Raw genomic sequence first — 22,370 nt, 5'->3', positions numbered from 1 at the left:
CATCAAAATTTACATTCACTTTAATATATTTCCTATCTTCAGACAAGAAATTGCATTGTGGGTAGAGAATTGGCAATGAACTTGGAATGTGGTGCTTTAGGTTGCGTGCTCTCTCATACGGCTTTAACTGTATTTTGGATATAGGGTTTAAAGGGACAGTATACACTCATTTTCATATAACTGCATGTAATAGACACTACTATAAAAAATAAGATGCACAGATACTGATATAAAAATCCAGTATAAAACTGTTTAGAAACTTACTTAGAAGCTCTCAGTTTAGCTCCGTTGAAAAGGTAGCTGGAAAGCCCACTGCAAGTGGGAAATAAGACACTCCCCCCCCCCCCCCCCCCTCTTTTGCATATGAAAAGACAATTTACACAAGCAGGAGTAAGCTGGAGAAGGTAGCTGCCGGAATTCACATAAAACTTTGGGGCTTGGTTAGGGGTCTGAAAATCAGAGCAATGTTATTTAAAAATAAGCAAAACTATACATTTTTTTAAAAAAAAAAACCTTTATGGGCTATATAAATAGATCGTCTACAAAACATTTATGCAAAGAAAAAATGAGTGTATAATGTCCCTTTAACCAATTTTCTGAGTGCAGTCAAATGATCTTCAAATAGTTAATTGCATATACAAATGGGAGAAACATGGACAGAGCAATGATTTTATACATTTTATATCCCACAACTCGCATAGTAAGTGAATGGTTAAATCACTTCTGCTTTTGTTTTACAGTCAAGAGGTTAGGTTATAGCTAACAGTTGGGCATATATCATTGATTTATTATTATTATACTTAATTTATGAAATGCCAACATATTCAGCAGCGCTATCCATAGGTACAATTCAATTCATTTTAAATAAAACAATGATATCAAACTTGTAAGAGACGAGACAAAATTTGACAAATACAGGAGGAATTAAGGTCCCTATTCCTGTGGGAACTTATTTATGTGTTTTTCTGGCCAGCAAAGCTGTTAAATTATACTTCTGTATGTTAATAACTTATTTTATATTACATAAAAACAAAATAATACCCTAATCATAATCACCTCCATTGTCTTTATCTTCTACTTTACTTTCTTGCCTTCCAAATAGCTTAACAAAACATTAGCATTAATAATATATATTTTTTTAAAAGAAAATGACACATTTTAGTATACAGTTTACATCCTTTGTAGCCATATTTCATGATGCTGTCTGTATGCAGTACATCATAGATTACGTGATCAAGTTAATATAAATGTGTATAAAGGTTAGAGATTAAGGTGCTCTGGTTTCACAAGTGGAATGATAGGAACACTTATCTGCATCTTTTTGCTTATACAGTATAAAGGATTGACAAACCTAGACAATGGTCAGATGTAAATACGTTCCAGCACTGAGTAGCATATAGAAGGTTCTGTCTTGCTCGCTCTGGGTCCAATGAGCTAAAGCTGACATCCTAAAACTTGGCCATCCAGAGGTTTTGGAACTACATTTCCCATGATGCTCAGCCAGCTGATATGCTGGCTGAGCATCATGGGAAATGTAATTCCAAAAACCTCTGGAGGGCCAAATTTGAGGATGTCTGAGCTAAAGCAAAGAATTTTGGAACTGGCTACAGGTGAGTTTCTGATCTTGGGTCAGTCTCTCTAAACCTTGTTCTTGCTTCTCAACCGAAAACAAAAATTAAAGTTTCTCTCTAGCCCCCACGCAGCCAAGACGTGATTCAGAGGGCTCTCCTGCGTCGTCATTGACAATTTACAGTGTTCTGTCATGGTGCACCTATTTTATGCAATACAAGCGTGCACTCTGTCACTCACAGCAGTGAGAAACTGTATCCCAGGCATAGCTGACACCTTATTAAATAATTATTTAAAGGGACACTGAACCCAAATTTTTTCTTTTGTGATTCAGATAGAGCATGACATTTTAAGCAACTTTCTAATTTACTCCTATTATAAAATTTTCTTAATTCTCTTGGTATCTTTATTTGAAATGCAAGAATGTAAGTTTAGATGCCGGCCCATTTTTTGTTGAACAACCTGGGTTGTCCTTGCTGATTGGTGGATAAAGTCATCCACCAATAAAAAAAAAAAGTGCTTTCCAGAGTTCTGAACAAAAAAAAGCTTAGATGCCCTTTTCAAATAAAGATAGCAAGAGAACAAAGAAATTGATAATAGGAGTAAATTAGAAAGTTGCTTAAAATTGCATGTTCTATCTGGATTACGAAAGAAAACAATTTGGGTTTAGTGTCACTTTAAGTGCTTGAAACTGTTGTCTGTACCCTCTTGGATCTGCTCACTCTCTGTAGACAAAAACAAATAAATGTGTTCAATGCAATTATCCCTAGCTACAGAAAATGGTAATTGATCTATTTTTGGTGCCAGAAGGAAACAATACACGTATATTCATCAAAGATAGCTAATCTGTTTATTCATTTTGGCATATAACTTATTACACTATGTATACAACAGCTTACATTGTACCTTTTAAAGAGACATGAAACACAAACATTTTCTTTCATGATTCAGAGCATACCATTTTAAACAACTTCCGAATTTATTTCTATTATCTAATATCCTTTGTTTTCATGGTATTCTTTGATGAAAAGGATATCTAGGTAAGCTCCATAGAAAGTGTGGTACCGAGATAAGAAGTAAATTAAAGGGACACTCGATCAATTAAACCTTCATTATTCAGATAGAGCATGCTATTTTAAACAACTTTCCAATTTACTTCCATTAACAAAATGTGCACATTCTTTTTATATTTAAACTTTGAGTCACCAGGTCCTACTGGGCATGTGCAAGAATAAGTGTGTATGCATTTGTGAATGGCTGATGGCTGTCACATGGTACGTGTATGCATTTGTAGTTGGTTGATGGCTGTCACATGGTACAGGGGGAGTGGAAAAAGCCATAACTTTTAAAATTGTCAGAAAAAAAAATCTACTATTTGAAGTTCAGACTAAGTGCTATTGCATTGTCTTGTTATCGTGCATTTGTTGATTATGCAAATCTACTGTGTTGACTGGTCCTTTAAGTGCATTAAAGTGACAACATTGTCATTGATATCTACCAGCCCTTCCAGTCTTGTTTCTGCTGATTGGTGGCTGCACATTTATGCCTCTTGCCATTGGTTTACTGATGTGTTCAGCTATCTTCCAGTAATGCATTGCTGCACCCTGTTATACAGAATACTGAACCCAAAATGTTTCCTTCACAATTCAAATAGAGCATGCAATTTTAAGCAACTTTCTAATTTACTCTTATGATCATTTTTTCTTTGTTCTTTTTGTATCTTTATTTGAAAAAGCAGGAATGTAAGCTTATGAGCCGGCCCATCTTTGGTTCAGCACCTGGGTAGCGCTTGCTAATTGGTGGCTAAATGATATCAAGAGAATGAAGCAAATGTTATAAGAAATAAATCTGAACATTTTTTTTTTTTTTTAAAAATTGTATGCTCTATCTGAATCGTAAAATAATAATTTTGGGTTTATGTTCCATCAACCCCTTAATGACCATAATGTTTATTTTATAACGTTTTTGCGGTGAAAGTAAGGCTTGTTGTCCCAGCAGACAAAAATTCACAATTTTGTGAACTACAAAACCAAAAATATGTGATCATTTTCTAGATAGAAAAAAAAAAAATGCCTAAAATAATCTTACAGAAACCTCTGAAAGAGCATGACATTGTGAATGGATTAATATAATTCATTTACCAAAAAATCAACCTTACATCCATGAATATCCACCCTGCTCATAAACTTACATTACATTTTCTAATCGTATATTTATAGCTATATATAGGATTTATATAATAAGAGAAAAAAAAATTAAATTTGGCTGAAGGGAGAAAATAAAGAATAAGGATAATATAATTGTGCAAATCTGCAATCAATCTTTTGTGTAACAGTATTTAGGGGAAAAAATGAGATAGCTAATACGAGGAAGGTTCCAGTAGGTTGTAGTTTTAGTGTTCGGTTATCTTGTTTAGTAGTATTCTTTAATGGAGTTGATTTTAATTGTATGATTTGAATGTAAAGGGAGAGTCTACTTTTTTATTGTTTTAAAAGATGGAGAACACCTTTACTACTCATTCCTAAGCTTGACATAAACATTTGTTATATTAAAGGGACAGTCTTCTCCAGAATTTTTGTTTAAAAACATAGATAATCCCTTTATTACTCATTCCCCAGTTTTGCATAACCAGCACGTTTATTATATTAATATACTTTTTACGTCTGTGATTACCTTGTATCTAAGCCTCTGCAGACAGCCCCCTTATTTTAGTTCTTTTGACAGGCATCCATTTTAGCCAATCAGTGCTGACTCCTAGGTAATGCCACGTGTGTGAGCTCAATGTCATCTATATGGCACATGTGAACTAACACCCTCTAGCTGTGAAAACTGTCAAAATGCCCTGAGATAAGAGGCGGCCTTCAAGGGTCTTAGAAACTAGCATACCTAGGTTTAGCTTTCAACAAAGAATACCAAGAAACAAAGACAATTTGATGATAAAAGTAAATTGGAATGTAGTTTAAAATTGCATGACCTATCTGAAATGTATTTTTTGAGATCTGAAAAATGTTATTGCCAAAATAATCTGCACATGGTGACTCCAAAAACATAAGTTATGGCTCCCACATATTTTGTACTTTATTTTTTAATATAAACATTTCCCTTGATCTTCTAAGAAGTATATTTCAGATTGATCAACCACTGTTAAATCGTACATAACGCTGAAAACCAAAGTCAAATACCAACTAGGAGACAGGAAGATTTGTTTAGGATGATAATCCCAATGATCAGCACCAGTGGTTCCGTATTGTACGGATTAGCACCTGTGATTTTTTTGTAAAATAGTAAATGTGAGCAGCAGATACCAGGAGGATATTAAAGCTTGTTCAAACAGATGCATGATTGGGATGCCTCTAAACAGGATTAAAGGGGCACAAAACACCATAATATTGTAATATAACATTTTTAATTGTGTAGTAAAGGAGCTGTAATACACTCTTTTTAAAGATAGTTCAAAACCAATTCTAGAAGCATATCATCTCCAACTGTACTGAGACCACTTTCAGATATAAGGATTTATTCAGCAGAAGACATGGTACCCATCTATTCTTAGTCCTGGCATTAAACCATTGATCCAAAGTGCTCAGACTCATTATTTCTTTGAAACATAGGGAAGGAATTGTAAACCAAGCTAATAAATTGGTTATGCATTACACAGGCTTTACCCATCTCTCCTATAAATCAGTGGGCAGAAGAGCATATGGAAGAAGTAGGATTCTCACAAGAAAATATATTTCTACATTTGCTCTTACAAGGCTGAACATTTAGTTCAGACTTAGATTTTTTTTTTTCTAACAAAATAATTCTACAGGGAAAGAAAATAAATGGTAATCATATTGTTCAAAAAATACTTTAAAAGTATAATTTCCAGTCTAGCATTTGTAGCATTATTTGGGAAAAAAAAATATTTATGCTACAAAACAATGAATGGCCTAATTTATCTATATTGAATTATTATCTCACAAGTTAAGCAAGTGAATGGGTTTTTGAGACCTGGTGTGTGTGTGTGTATATATATATATCTATATCTATATCTATTCACTTTCCATGTTTCTTGCAGACGGTCTGTCGCATCTCCTTCAGACCGAACTTGGGAACTACAATTTCCAGCACACTGCACAGCCAGAGTAAAGAGTACTCTCTATTGTGCTGTTTTTACTGCAAGTGGTTGAAATGTAGTTATACTGAGTACCGAGGACATGAATGATTACTCCTCCTGACTTGAGATATTTTATGTGAACTTTTTTTTTTGTGGGTCCTGGTTTGTTTGTGTCACTAATCTACGTTAAATACTACACTACAGGGGTGTGGAAAAAATACACAATATCAAAATAGTATATGTGTGTGTATATAGATGTATATCAGTTTCTGTTTAAATCAATAAATAAATATTTTCACTTACCGGTCTTGTATTTCAGGGGTCGACAAATCTGTTTAAAATTTAGGAGTCGGTAAGAATATTTAGTAGCCAGACATATGCTTAGGAGGTAGACAGTGGTATCTGTATATAGATCTATGGAGAATAACCCAAACAGTTAGGAGCCAGGGGTAAAATTCTAGGAGTCGGTGGCTCCCAGGCTCCTGGGTTTGTCGAGCCCTGTTGTATTTACATAATTAAAAATGAATTAATTCAGTTAGAAAATATACCCCTTGTGTTAATAGTTTTCTATTTTTAGCTGGGTAAAAGCTGATTTTGGGCCATGGTTAAAATATATAAAGTCCCCTGTAAAAACTAACAAGCAGGTGGTAGTGTCAAAGGGCTAATGTTCTAAGTGCAGATTATATAGGGAGCCTTTACTTCAGCTATAATTAATTTTTGGGGCACCACTTGCACCCAGGAAAATTGAACACTGTGCTACTGTGTACATCTGAGCGCCGGGATTCACGGGGACAAACATCTGCATTACCTGTTTTACATCTCTATATATAACACAGGGTAATAGTATGTAACACGTATTTAATGCTGCAGTAATAAGTGCACCTCATCCTGGGCATGAATATGGAGCAAGTCGCCTTCCCACCTCTTACCTCATGAGCATGGCTTACTCCGGGGAACATACAGGTCCCGGAGGCAGCTGCAGGCCTCTCACTGCTTCCCTGTGCCTCTAGGTGCCTGCGCTCTGCCAGGTTCCGTATTCCCCAAGAACTCCTGTCACTGCCATGTCCTGCCTGATGAGAGGGTGGAGAGCAACTTGGTTGCAACTTTGATAACTCAGCCAGTGAACTGGCATGCACTGAGGTCATTTAAGAGAGCTGGAGTTTAGTGCTTATCTGCTGACAGTTGCCTGCTTGCCAGTCAAGCTATTTTTTGTTATTCTTTTTTTTTTTCCAAGGGGTGCATCCCTGAACAGCTCTTGATCAGCAAAAAAATTGTGCTAAGAACATTGCAATGTCAACTCAATTTAAAACCTTTCACAGTACAGTGTTTAATATCACTTTTGCAGTTGTCTCACAAATATAAAATAGTTTTGGAGCTGTCCCTCATAGAAGTTAAAGTGACATTGTACACTAGATTTTACTTTGCATAAATGTTTTGCATAAATGTTTTGTAGATAATACATTTTATATAGCCCATCTGGGAGTGTTTTTGTAACAATATATACTTTTTGCTTATTTTTAATAACATTATTCTGATTTTCAGATTCCTATCCAAGCCCCTAAGTACACGCATGTTTACATAAACAGGAGCGAGCATGAGCCTGTAATCTTTCTTTTCATATGTGCGGAGGGGGGAGTGTCTGCTCTTACAGCTTTCCCAGCCCCTTTCACTAGGTGTCCCAGCCTAACCTCATAAACAATGCTAAACTGGGAGATTTTTTAAAGTTTTTATACTGGATTTTTAGATCATTATCAGTGCATATTATTTACAGTAATGTCTAATACATGCAGTTATATGAAAATTGGTGTACACCGTCCCTTTTAAAGATAAATATGGCTTTATAAAAGAGTGCTTTATTCGGGATTGATAAATCCTGATAACCATATATAAAAAGAAAATGCCCCTTAAAGCCTCCTTATGTCTGTCATTTTGGTATTTTGCTTTGCAATTGGTCGGCTATTGGTTATTCTAAAATAAAACTTTTCCCCCCCCCCCCCCTCTTTCCTTTTGCAGACTCTTCGCAGGTGTTACAGTAGAGTGAAAGAACGGGGTGTCGGCAAAAGGAAGAGCAGCTATACATTTGAACAACTGGAGCGTGTGTTTGGGCAGGGAGGATGGGATTCTCAGTCATGCCAACCAGTGCTAATCAACAGTAGTGGATTGTATCAAGAAATGGAATCGGATGGAAGTACCATGGAAGAGTTTTCTCAAGATGACTGGGGAAATCATAGTCAAGATATTCAAGCATTTCCTGGAGAAGATCTGAGTAAGGAATAAAAGCTAAAATCCAGTCGCTTGTTAGATGTTCTATATAATTTTTTTTCTCAACCGCAGTCCTCAATTACCCCCAACAAGCCAGATTTTCATTATAGCTGAACCAGTGCACAAGTGAAATAATCAGCTGATGGGTGAGAGCAGGTTAGTAACCATGGTGTTGCTGATCAGCTGATTACTTCACCTGTGCACTGGTCTTGTGCTTAATATTAAATACATGGAATCTGACCGTATTTGTCAGAGAAACTAATTTTATGTAAATTTTTATATACCCGCATATTATTTCTATATACACACGCATATATCTTTATTTATTCATGTGCCTTTAAAGGGACAGTATACACTCATTTTCATATAACTGCATGTAATACACTACTATAAAGAATAATATGCACAGATACTGATATAAAAATCCAGTATAAAACTGTTTAAAAACTTACTTAGAAGCTGTCAGTTTGGCTCTGTTGAAAAGGTAGCTGGAAAGCCCACTGCAAGTGGCAAATAAGACACTCCCCCCCTCCCCCTTCTTTTGCATATGAAAAGACCCTTTACACAAACAGGAGCAAGCTGGAGTAGGTAGTCGAGCGTATTCAAATAAAACTTTGGGGCTTGGTTAGGAGTCTGAAAATCAGAGCAATGTTATTTAAAAATAAGCAAAACTATACATTAATTTAAAAAAAAAACTTTATGGGCTATATAAATAGATTATCTACAAAACATTTATGCAAAAAAAAAATGAGTGTATAATGTCCCTTTAAGTTTTATATGACATTTCTACGTATACAAATAGACTTTTGAGGGTTAGAGTAACCATGTTTTCCAGACATCTATTTCTCTTTTGTCTTGCACAGAGGATCCTGATTGCAGCATATCTGAATTATTTTTTATTTTTTTTTAAATGCACTCCTAATGGATGACACGGTTAATTACGAACTCCATGTGTTTTTGTACTATCTGTGGTATTTCCCATAATCCAAGAAACAGTTAAAGTCTTAATTTCTGAAAGGGTCAGTAAAAGTCAAAATTAAACTTTCATAATACAGATAGAGCCTATAAGTTTAAACGAGTTTCAAATGTACTTGTGTTATGAAACTTTGCTTGTATTTATTTTTGTTGTAGTAAACCCAGGTGGGCTGGGCTCATAGGATCTAAGGAGTGCACACTTTTCTTTACCCGTGTTTGCAATAACTAACATTACTACAAACATTGTTTCAAACTCTGCTGCCATAGACTGCTAAAGATTGTGCACACTCGTGAAGTCCTATGGAGCTACATACATTTTCTCTTCAACAAAGGATTACAAAGGGAAAAAAGTAAATTTGATAATAGAAGTATTCTAGAAAGCTGTTTAAAAACGCATTCTCTGTCTAGACTATGAAAGTTTAATTTTGATTTTACAGTAGTAGTTAAAGGGATACTGAACCCAAATTTAGGGCATGACATTTTAAGCAACTTTCCAATTTATTCCTTTTTATTAATTTTTCTTTGTAGTCTTGCTATCTTTATTTGAAAAAGCATGAATGTAAGCTTACGAGCCGGCCTATTTTTGGTTCACTACCCTGGATAGCACTTGCTGATAGGTAGGTGGCTGCATTTTGATAATATGAGTAAATTAGAAAGTTGTTTAATATTGCATGCTCTATCTGAATAATGAAAATTTAATTTTGACTAGCCTATCCCTTTTAAATTTGAGCCTTTTCCAGATTTCTATCTGCCAAATTTTTGTGGTCAAGGAGCTCAAGTCCATGCGTTATATTTTCACGAGGATTGGAAGATTGTCATAGGTTTAGTGGTGGCAATGTTAAAATGTATTTTCTTGTGGCTTTTTTTTTTTGACAGCTGTGCTTTCTAGTCCAGAGGGACCACAATTTTTTATACATTTCCAGAAAAAACTCCATTAGTGTCGCCAAGAAGGGTTTTCCCTAAACTGGTGTTTAGAGGGAAGCATTTTGCAATGTTAGCAGTGCTAGTCTGTCAGATTGTGGTGCAGTACTGAATTATTTTATAGCTGCGTTAGCTCGTTTTATTAGGATCTCTTGTAATAAATGTCCTGTAACATTGCCTTGAAGCTTGGTCTTACTAGTCATCAAGGAGTGGTTGAAAGCAGGTCTGACTTCCATTATTTGAATTATTTCCCGTGCCAGTCTTGGCCATTCACATCTGTAGGTCTCCAGGATTTGGAGCTTGCTTCAAGATACATACAGTATTTTGTAGAATATTAATGTTTCTTAACTCCAGTCCTCAAGTAATATTAACAGGCCAGGTTTCTATGATATATAAACCTTAAAGGGACACTAAAACCAAAATGTTTCTATCATGATTCAGGTAGAGAATACAATTTTAAACAACATTTTAAAGTACTTCTATTATCTAATTTGCTTCATTCTTTAAATATCCTTTACTGAAGAAATAGCAATGCACATGGGTGAGCCAATCACATGAGACATCTATGTGCAGCCACCAATCAGCAGCTACTGAGCCAATTTAGATATGCTTTTCAGCAAGGGATATCACAAGGATGAAGCAAATTAGATAATAGAAGTCAATCAGAAAGTTGTTTAACCCCTTAAGGACAAGGCCATTTTTCAATTTCTTTCCCTTAAGGACCAGGGCTATTTTTACATTTCTGCGGTGTTTGTGTTTAGCTGTAATTTTCCTCTTACTCATTTACTGTACCCACACATATTATATACCGTTTTTCTCGCCATTAAATGGACTTTCTAAAGATATCATTATTTTCATCATATCTTATAATTTACTATAATTTTTTTTTTTTAAATATTAGGAAAAAATTGAAAAAAACACACTTTTTCTAACTTTGACCCCCAAAATCTGTTACACATCTACAACCACCAAAAAACACCCATGCTAAATAGTTTCTAAATTTTGTCCTGAGTTTAGAAATACCCAATGTTCACATGTTCTTTGCTTTTTTTGCAAGTTATAGGGCCATAAATATAAGTAGCACTTTGCTATTTCCAAACCATTTTTTTTTCAAAATTAGCGCTAGTTACATTGGGACACTGATATCTTTTAGGAATCCCTGAATATCCCTTGACATGTATATATTTTTTTAGAAGACATCCAAAAGTATTGATCTAGGCCCATTTTGGTATATTTCATGCCACCATTTCACCGCCAAATGCGATCAAATAAAAAATATTGTTCACTTTTTCACAAATAATTTCACAAACTTTAGGTTTCTCACTGAAATTATTTACAAACAATTTGTGCAATTATGGCACAAATGGTTTTAAATATTTCTCTGGGATCCCCTTTGTTCAGAGATAGCAGACATATATGGCTTTGGTGTTGATTTTTGGTAATTAGAAGGCCGCTAAATGCCACTGCGCACCACACGTGTATTATGCCCAGCAGTGAAGGGGTTAATTAGGGAGCATGTAGGGAGCTTCTAGGGTTAATTTTAGCTTTAGGGTAGTGTAGTAGACAACCCAAAGTATTGATCTAGGCCCATTTTGATATATTTCATGCCACCATTTCACCGCCAAATGCGATCAAATAAAAAAAATCGTTCACTTTTTCACTAACTTTGGGTTTCTCACTGAAATTATTTACAAACAGCTTGTGCAATTATGGCACACATGGTTGTAAATGCTTCTCTGGGATCCCCTTTGTTCAGAAATAGCAGACATATATGGCTTTGGTATTACTTTTTGGTAATTAGAAGGCCGCTAAATGCCGCTGCGCACCACACTTGTATTATGCCCAGCAGTGACGGGGTTAATTAGGTAGCTTGTAGGGAGCTTGCAGGGTTAATTTTAGCTTTAATGTAGAGATCAGCCTCCCACCTGACACATCCCACCCCCTGATCCCTCCCAAATAGCTCTCTTCCCTCCCCCACCCCACAATTGTCCCCGCCATCTTAAGTACTGGCAGAAAGTCTGCCAGTACTAAAATAAAAGTTTTTTTTTTTAATTTTATTTATTTTTTTTAAAAAATCATATTCTGTTGCGTAGGATCCCCCCTTAGCCCCCAAACTCCCTGATCCCCACCAAAAAGCTCTCTAACCCTCCCCCCACTAACTATTCCCCACCATTTTGGGTACTGGCAGCTATCTGCCAGTACCCACTTTGCAATAAAATGTCATTTGTTTTATAAAAAACACTCGCTTTTTCTGTAGTGTAGCTGCTCCCCTCCATACCCTCCCCCCTCCCCCTCCCAGATCGCTTTTGGAAAGTAACCCCCCTCCTCTTCTGCCACCCACCACCCTCTCTCCCACTGCCCAGCACTTAGAAATTTTAAATGGTCCTATGCTAGATCGCGGGTGCGCGCCTCTCACCTCCCGCGCGCGCTCCCGCGCGCACCCGACATATCTGCTGCCACAGAACAGGAAGTTCCCCAGCGATGCGCACCCACCCGCCTCCCTGAAATGGCTCCCACCCACCAACGATCGGCACCATCGCTGGCCGATGCAGAGAGGGCCACAGAGTGGCCCTCTCTGCATCGGTGTGCCAAAAAAGGTATTGCAGTGATGCCTCAATATCGAGGCATCACTGCAATACCTTGAAAGCGGCTGGAAGCGATCATGATCGCTTCCAGCTGCTTGAAACCCTTAACGACGTACAGGGTACGTCGCTGGTCTTTAAAGACCAGTTTGTGTGTGACGTACCCTGTACGACATGTGTCGTTAAGGGGTTAAAATTGCACGTGTTATCTGAATCATCAAAGGAAAAAAAAGGGTTTCCTGTTCCTTTAAGCTCATGTGAAATAATCACCTGATGGATGAAAGCTGGTTTGTAACCATGGTTACTGGTCAGCGGATTTCACCTGTGCTCAAGTTAAAGGGACATAAAACCCAAACATTTTTTCCATGATTCAGATAGAACATACAGTTTTAAACAACTTTCCAATTTACGTCTTATCAAATTTTCATTGTTTTCTTGTTACCTTCCTACTTTTAAACAAAGTATAAGTTCAGGAGTGTGCACGTGTCTGCAGCCCTATATTGCAGTTATACACTAGCACTATTTACTTTCATGTAGTGCTCTAGATATGTCTTCAAGAACAAAACAAATTTGATAATAGAAGTAAATTGGAAGCTTTTTATAAAATTTGTATTCTCTATCTGAATTATAAAAGAAAAATTTTGGGTTTCATTTCACTTTAAGGTAACATGAAAATCTAGGATGTTAAAGTCTACACTAAAATTGTTATTGTTTAAAAAGATAGATAATATATTTACTACCCATTCCCCAGCTTTGCACAACCAACATTGATACATTTAAACCTCTAAATTTCTGCCTGTTTCAAAGGCTCTATAGACAGCGTCTTAATAACATGCTTTTATTTGCTTTTCACAACAGGAGACTACTAGTTCATGTGGGCCATATAGATAACTGTTCACGCCCGAGGAGTTATATAAGATTTAGCACAATACAGTACTAAATGCAATTCAATAGATAATAAATAAAAAAGTAATATGATCAGGGGGCTGTCAGAAGATGCTTAGATACAAGGTAATCGGAGGTAAAAAGTATATTAATATAACTGTTGGTTATGCAAAACTGGGGAATGGGTAATAAAGGGATTATATATTGTAGATTGTCCCTTGCTAGTGCTTGAGGCCTTGAGTTGAGAAATGCTTGAACAGAAATTAATTGTAATTACTAGGTGTTTACGATCCCTTTAAAATTGTACTGGACTTTACACAGACGTTAAGACAAACACTGAATGTGTTTGCCAGCAATTCAGCTTGTTTACAGGCAGTGCAATTTGCACAGAAGTCCAAAGCTCCTGGGTAACAAAGTGGTATTGAAAATCCAGAAGTCACAGTGGTTCCATTAGGATCACTCAAACTTGCAGCTGAGTCACAGCTTAGAATATTTTGGGTAGTACTAATTTAGGATTTGTGCTTATTTCAGCTGTATGTCACTATCTTGATGTATCACTCCTTGTCTAGTGTTTAAAAGACCAGTCAATACAATAGATTTGCATAATCAACAAATGCATGGTAATAGCACTTAGTCTGAATTTCAAATGAGGAGTAGTAGATTTTTCTTTTTTTTTTTTTAAATATGTCTATTTCCACTCCCCCTGTATCATGTGACAGCCATCAGCCAATCACAAATGGTGACTCAAACATTGTAAATATAAAAAGACTGTGTACATTTTGTTAATGGAAGTAAATTGGAAAGTTGTTTAAAATGGCATTTTCTATCTGAATCATGAAGTTAAATTTTGACTTGAGTGTCGCTGTAATTTAAATCCCCCCCCCCCCTCATTGCTGAAAAGACAAATTATGGCCAATGTTTGGAACGTCATCAGCAATTAGGCAGGTAACAAGAGAACACAACGTATGATTAAAAATGCATATTAATGGGCAGTGCTGTAACCATGAGGTTAAAAAGTGTGGATTTTCTTTGTTAGTTTACCAATGCAGGCATGTGGTATATTTTAAAGTGATGGTAAACTTTCCCCTCTGTATAAAACGATCCGGAATGTTAGCGTTATTTTAGATTGAGTTTCATCAGTTGTAATGAAGATATGCTATAACTTGCTTTTGAAGTGGGCGTCCAGTATTTGAATTTCAGCGCTAAATTAAAAAGTAAGTATTTTTGTGAGCTAACGGTTAGAATTGTTCCTTAATCGGTGCTCTAGCCATAAGGCATTCACACAATTTTTTTTATTTTTTTTTGTAGCTAGAGTGCCGATTTGGAGAACAGGTCAAACCGTTAGCTCACAAAAAAAATTACTATTGAAGTGGGCGGCCGGAGCGCGGGGTATTTGAATATCGGCGCTATATTAAAAAGTAAGTTAAAGCGTATCTTCCTTACAACTGATGAATTAAATCTGTTTTTACAAAGGCCCAGATTTATTAAAGGTTCTGACTGCAGGCTCGCATAAACAAACAAACTTGCACCTGAAAGTTAAGAAGCTGCGGTCATCAGACTGCTGCTTAACAACCCACTTCGCTATCTATGTGGAGTATCTCAACCCCCCTTAACTTTTCCAACAGTGCGATTGGTTGCACACTAGCTGTAGAGTGTAATGATAAATGTGGGAAGATGTACGCCACTGTCCGCCGGACTTTGTAAACTTTCCCCCTTGGGCCAGATTTAACAATCCCTTTAAAAAAATAATAATGCATTTTTCTGCATTAGTGGATAAAAATATTGTTTGCCCCTGCTTGTAGTAAAAAAAGCAAAAAGCTGTGTCCTTGCATTGGCTATGGTGATATAAACTGTTCAGAGTATTTCCAGTCCATGCCTATGATTTAATTTATGAAAAACTGTCTCCAGAACAGCTGTTTGAATAATTCTAATTGTACAATGTTAAAGCCTATGAATGCTAAATGTGTTCAAGTACAGCTAACATAATATTGTCATATATTAAATTTTGTTGTACATAAAAGTTAACAAACTGAACAGGTTGATATGTGTTGTTTTTTTTTTCTCCCCCCCAGCTCCTTGGATGGTTCAGAAACCTTCATTACCTTGTCCTCCTAATGACGGTACAGTATTTACTTTCCTTTCTTTAGTGATAACACACACAACGTGAAATTTCCACTAATCCCAAACGAGTAGCATTTTTTTTTTTTTAACAATTTAAAAATGCTACTATAAAGAAACTGCAGCTGAATCTTAGTGCTACATTGGTTAGTTTTGTATATAACATTATTTTGTGCACAATTCCTAATGTCAATAGACATTATCGCTAGCTATATAGTACACCTAATTAATTTATTAGGGTGTATGTATAATTATAAATGTAATATGGTTAGGTATGAATGGAGTAATTGTGTTCCTAGGAAATACATGCTTGCTGGTGTATTTACTCTTTAGTTGTTGTATTACTGAAAGATTTTTTTTTTTTTAAATAGTATATAAAACACCTTGAAATTGTGGCTTAAAGGGATACTGAATCCAAATTGTTTCTTTCATGATTCAGACAGAGCATGCAACTTAATTATTTACTCCTATTATCATTTTTCTTCATTCTCTTTATTTATCTTTATTTCTTTATTTGAAAAAGCATGAATGTAATCTTACGAGCCAGACCATGTTTGGTTCAGCACCCTGGATAGCGCTTGCTGATTGGTGGTTGCATTTAGCCACCAATCAGCAAGCGCTACACAGGTGCTGAACCATGATGAGCCAGCGATAATAGGAGTAAATTAGAAAGTTGCTTAAAATTGCATTCTCTATCTGAATCCTGAAATGAAAAAATATTGTGTTCAGTATCCCTTTAATTGCCTAGAGGGAGGGAAAAGAGCAGACATAAAGAAAAGCAAGTAACAGCAAAGTAGAAATGTGATCATCTGTCTTTTCTCTTCCTGCATTTTGAGTAAGTGTTAGATGATTTTGTAGATAGTGGAAAATTCTGGCTTTAAGAATAACTTGAATGTAGTATATAATTTCACAAAAGATTACAGTTTCTACTATTCTTTTGATAAGTGGTTGTGCTTCCTCTTTGCTATTTATTTGAGCTGTATGGCCTGTAGGGAAGAATAGTCAAACATGCATTCTTGGCATGCAAGATAAAAATCATCTTTTTACATTCATTCACAGTGTCTTAAACACATAATTTGTGGTTGGTTCAGCTGTTTGCTTGATTGATAGGTTGTTTATATCGTTCCAAGTATTTTCACCTTTAGAGGAGTTAAAGGGACATTAAACACTAAATAACTGCTAGACAGAATGATGCATTCAAAGACCAGATTAGTCTGATAATAACACGTAGATGTATGTTTTAAAAATTTAATTAGCTGTTTAAATATTGAAAAAATTTCTTTCCTAAGATATGGTGAGTCCACGGAATAATCAATTACTGTTGGGAATATCACTCCTGGCCAGCAGGAGGAGGCAAAGACCACCACAGCAAAGCTGTTCAGTATCACTCCACTTCCCACAATCCCCAGTCATTCTCTTTGCCTTCGTACAAGGAGGAGGTGAAGATTTTGGTGTCTGATAATTGAATTTCTACAAGCAAGTTTTTTTGGTCTAGCCGTATTCCACGTTAATCTCTTGAGTAAGGGTTGTGGTGGCTTTCAAACAGCTAGGAATTTGAAGGTGGGCCTTACTGTGCTTTCCTAGTATTGTGCTGCCCTATTCTAGAAAATCAGAGTAGGTGACTCTTCTTTCTTTTTTAAAGGGTCTCTGTGAAGGAACTGTGTCCTTACATACCCTGCAAGCTGTCTTCATGCCGGACAGCGGATTTGGCAGGTAAGTGCCTGTTTTTTCTTCCAGGTGGGGATAAGTTATAAGCACTTACAATTTTCTATGCATTACTGAGACAGATAATCCTTATGTAAGGAATGATAACTAGTGTATGATGCAGGGATTTAGGACTGAGACTCTAACTTTTCAGAAACTAAAGGGTTAATTAGGCTTTTTTTATTGAGATCATTATTTTAAGCACAATTTCACTTTTTATTACGGTGGGGATTTAGGATGTCCATATAGTGTTTTCGATTTCAGCTCGCACTGTTACTCAGGATTACGTAACCAGGAAGTAGCTTTTGTGGTATTTTGCGCCTTTCTGTGGTGTAGTTGTATTTTGGCCGATCACGTGAGCGCTCTGTCGGTTTTAGTTTCAGAGCGGTGCTGACTGCCGGCGTGAGAGAACATGTCGCTCAGGTCTTATTGGTGGCAGGTAGGCGCCTCGGCTAAGGCTGAGCTGAGGGGTTCCTGAGAGTTAAAGGAGCGCATAGTTGCCCATTTAATTACATTTCTTTTTGCTGATATTTTTAATTTGGTTAACACCCTCAAGACATTGTGCCATTAGCATAGAAAGCGTAAGAGGAGACAGACCTTTTAAATTTTTCTGCAGGCAGTAATTTTTCTGATACAGATCTGGATCAAATTCAGTTAAATGCATGTCTTTTGTGTTTAGAAGCTTAGACTGCTTTGCCAATGCAGTTCTGTTCCTCATGTGTTAAAAAGATTTTACAGTGTAAATTGATGAGCCTAATGTCTCTCAGGATGATGCTGTTCAGGTAATACCACAGCCTTCTCCTGGAACGTCCCAAGCTACAATGGCGTCATATGCAGCGCCCTGAAGTTCCTCTATAGCTCCCAGCGGAGCATATTTGAAAGCTGAAATTGCCGCTCAGGTTTCTTCAGCGGTATCTGCAGCATTAGCTGCTTTTCCTATGTTGAAGGGAAAGCGTAAGAGGAAAAGGAATTCAGACAGCAAGGTTTCTGATTCCAGTGGTGTGTTACAGATGGCCCTTCCTCTTATGTCTGAGGAAGATGCGTCAGAGTTTTCTGAGGGTGAGATCTCAGATTCGGATAGTGTAAGTCTGTCGTCTGAAACTGATGAAAGTTCTTTCAGGTTTAAAGGGACACTGAACCCAATTTTTTTTTATTTTATGATTCAGATAGAGCATGCAATTTTAAGCAACATTCTAATTTAGTCCTATTAGCAAATGTTCTTCATTCTCTTGGTATCTTTATTTGAAAAGCAAGAATGTAAGTTTAGATGCCGGCCCATTTTGGTGAACAACCTGGGTTGTTCTTGCTGATTGGTGGATAAATTCATCCACCAATAAACAAGTGCTGTCCAAGGTTCTGGACTTTCTCAAAGATAGCAAGAGAACAAAGAAAAATTGATAAAAGGAGTAAATTAGAAAGTTGCTTAAAATTGCATGCTCTATCTGAATCACGAAAAAAAAAATGTGGGTTCAGTGTCCCTTTAAGCTTGAACACCTTTGTGTTGGCTACCTTAGATGATTCGGATACTCCTGTCACTGTCCAGCCTAAGAAATCTAGTAAACTCAATAATTAATTCTTCTAAGGAGGTTCCTGACCGGGCTTAGGATATTATTTCCCAGGAGTGGCAGAAGCCGGGGGTATCTTTTTCTTTTTTTTTTTTTTTTATTTTTCCCTTTCCTATTTTTAAGAAAAAGTTTCCCTTTACGGACTCCATTACGGAATCGGGGCATTCTGTTCCTAAAGTAGATGGGGCTATTCCTACTCTTGCTAAGAGGACAACTATTCCTGTTGAGGATAGTTGCTCTTTCAAAGATCTTATGGATAAAAATATGTAGGTATACTTAAAAAGAATCTACGTTAATCTTGGCCTTTTATGTCAACCTGCAGTTTGCATTGCCACAGTGACAAGTGCTGCATCTTACTGGTTTGATGCTTTGTCCGACTCTCTTCAGGTAGAAACTCCTTTAGATGAGATTCAAGACAGAATTAAATCTCGTGGGTGATTGTAACCACGGGCACCAGCCTGATGCCCTGGGGAGTGGTTTGGGACTCTTTTTGAAGGCACAGGGACTGTGGTCTCAGGAGGAATCTGCTCTCTCCATAAACATTCTGGAGTTGAGAGCTATCTTCAACGCCTTGATGACTTGGCCTCAACTTGCCTTAGGCCGGTTTATCAGGTTCCACTTAGATAACATAACCTCAGTGGCTTACATCAACCACCAGGGGGGAACTCTGAGTTCCTTAGCCATGAAGGAGGCGGCTCGGATCATTCAGTGGGCGGAAGCTCACAATTGATCTGTCATCCATATTCCAGGAGTGGACACTTGGGAGGCAGATTTTCTAAGCAGACAGGATTTCCATCCCGGGAAGTGGGAACTCCATCTGGAGGTGTTCTCCCGGTTAACAACCAAATGGGGGTTACCGGAATTGGATTTGATGGCGTCTCCCCAGAAGGCCAAGCTTCCAAAGTATGGATCAAGGTCGAGGAAACCTCAGGCTTTCTTGATGGATGCTCAGGCAGTTCCTTGGAACTTCAGGTTGGCATGCCTTTTTTTTTTTTTTTTTTCCTCCTTTTGCTCTCCTTCCATGAGTAATTGCTCGGATCAAGCAAGAGAGAGCTTCGGTTATTTGGTCTCGCAGGATCTGGTACGCAGACTTAGTGGAAATGTCATCTCTACCTCCGTGGAGTCTCCCTCTGAAGAAAGACCTTCTACTTCAGGGTCCTTTTTCTTCATCCATACATCATTATTCTGAAGCTGGTTGTTATCTTGGTTTTGTTTGACTGCTATTTCTTCGGCTCAGAGTTTCGGAACTCTCAGCTTTACTGTGCAATTCGCCTTATATCATATTTAATACAGAAAAGGCAGTTCTTCATACCAAGTTTGGTTTTCTTCCTAAGGTTGTTTCGGATAGAAATATTAATCAGGAAATTGTGGTTCCTTCTTCTCATAAGGAACGGTTGTTGCACAATCTAGATGTTGTGCGGGCTCTTAAATTCTATTTGCAGACTAAGGACTTTCATCAGTTTTCTGCATTGTTTGTTTGCTTTTCCAGTAAATGCAAAGGTCAGAAATCTACTGCTACTTCTTTCTCTCTGGTTAAGTAGTATTATTTGTTTGGCATGAGACTGCTGGTCAGCAGCCTCCTGAGAGAATTACGGCTCATTCTACCAGGGCAGTTTCTTCTTCTTGGGCTTTCAAAAATGAGGCTTCTGTAAAACAGATTTGCAAGGCTGCAACTTGGTCTTCTTTACTTACTTTTTCCAAATTCTATAAATTTGATACTTTTGCCTTGGCAGAGGCTTCTTTTGGGAGAAAGGTTCTTCAAGCAGTAGTGCCTTATGTTTAGGCGACCTGTCTTGTTCCTCCCTTATTATCTGTGTCCTCAGGCATGGGTATTGGTTCCCAACAGTAATTAATGATTCTGTTGACTTGCCATATCTTAGGAAAGAAAACAAAATGTATGCTTACCTGATAAATGTATTTATTTTCGGATATGGTGAGTCCATGGCCCCGCCCTCTGTTTTAAGACTGTTCTTTTGACTAAACCTCAGGCACCTCTACACCTTGTGTTGCTCCCGTTTTCCTTTTCCTTTGGTCGAATGACTGGGGATTGCGGGAAGGGGAGTGATGCTTAACAGCTTTGCTGTGGTGCTCTTTACTTCCTCCTGCTGGCCAGGGGTTATATTCCCAACAGTAATTGATTCCGTGGACTCACCATATCCGGAAAGAGAGAAATTTATCATGTAAGCATAAATTTTGTTTTTAGTGTCTGTAAAACAATGGGAGCTGCCATGTTGTAACTTAGGTTTCCTTCTCTGCTGTGGCCAATTAGGGACAGTTATAAATAGGTCACTAGAGTGTGCAGCCAATGGCTGTGTGGAATATAACAGTATTCTGCACTTCCATTTCTAACAGGAACTGAAAAGCTCTCAATTTCAGAATATAATTACAGGAGAATGGGACAAAATAAATAATGAAAGTATATTGCAGACGTGTGTGTTATTATTTTATATTACCATCTCAAAGTGTTTGTCTCTTTAAAGTTCTTATTTGAGCCAACTAAGGACTGGTATTAGGGTGATTTGTTACTGTATATTAAAGTGAAGGTACATTTTCATGAATGGTGCATCAAATAAGGGGCTACATGAATAAATAGCATAATTTTTTTTAAAAATACTTATTGCAGCGGTTTTGTTTAAATACTTACCTTTTTCTTCTTCCAAGCCGAACCAGCGATCCTCCTCCCACAGCTGCTCTGTACTTAAGTCAGCAATGACAAAGCCGGCTTCCTCCAATCATGGCTTTCCCCCCACCCCCCAGAGCAAACATTTCCTGAGGTCATGCCATAATTGTAGGAGGCCGGTTTTGTCATTGCTGTTTAAGTACTGCAGGAAAAGCAGGCAAGGGATCGCTGGTCCCTCAGGTGCTAACGACGTCTCCATGCCGTCACTAGGACTCAACATTCAGGGGGACCTGAGGGCCCCCTACACCCGTCCGATCTTGCCCTCATATTGAAGAGCAGGCTCGGGGCTTCACACGGAGCGCAATGTCGTCATCACACAACTTTATTTACAACTGTCAATTGACAGTTATGGAGAGATGGGGGCATACTGCTTAGGTTCCAGTATCTTGGGCATCTAAGCAGCTACAGACCCCCACGACCTACCATTGGAAAGGTAATCACCTCACAAATGGTGTAAGTTTTTAAAGTGTAGTAAAAAAAGATTAAAAAGTTAAAAATAAATACATTAAAAAAATATTTAAAAAATAAGGGAGTCTCTACAGGCACATCAGTAAACATCAAAATTGCCTAGAGACTCCCAAAATAGATTTCCCTAAAATAAATTAGTCCCTTTTTTAATTTTTTTTAATTTTTTATTATCAATTTAAGTATATTAGCTAAAGGATCACCGTGGTAACCAGCATTACCAGAGTGATCACCTAGCTAAGAAAAATGACATTCCCTTATTATACGGATAATATTTGTAATCACATGAACACCTGGATCATGTGCTAACAAATTAATCAATGTTATAGAAATGCTTTTATTAAAAAGAGAGAATTTTTTTTTTTTTTTATAATCAGTCTTTTACAGCTCTTGTAAGGTACTCAAAACACCCTCTTTGCGCAGCTCTCACATTCTTTCAAAACCCCTGTATTTTTACTGCAAAGAAGCTTCATTTTTTTGCAATAAAAAATATAACTTTTCTAGCAGCATCATTTCTTTCAAAATATCTATTCACTTTGTAAAGA

General features: G+C 37.1%; 1 protein-coding gene across 1 annotated transcript in view; it reads left to right on the top strand.

The window, feature by feature from the left end:
- MSANTD2 (Myb/SANT DNA binding domain containing 2) overlaps positions 1-22,370 on the top strand; it is a 63,250-nt gene that overhangs the window by 2,270 nt on the left and 38,610 nt on the right. Inside the window, exons 2-3 of the mRNA XM_053690484.1 lie at positions 7,682-7,934; positions 15,366-15,413. Coding sequence (XP_053546459.1) covers positions 7,682-7,934; positions 15,366-15,413 — 301 coding nt within the window. The remainder of the gene's footprint in view (positions 1-7,681; positions 7,935-15,365; positions 15,414-22,370) is intronic.

The sequence above is a fragment of the Bombina bombina genome, chromosome 8, assembly GCF_027579735.1.
Source record: "Bombina bombina isolate aBomBom1 chromosome 8, aBomBom1.pri, whole genome shotgun sequence".
In the NCBI taxonomy this organism is placed as follows: Eukaryota; Metazoa; Chordata; class Amphibia; order Anura; family Bombinatoridae; genus Bombina; species Bombina bombina.
Note: the sequence above shows the minus strand (reverse complement) of the source record. Positions and strands in the feature narration are given on the sequence as shown.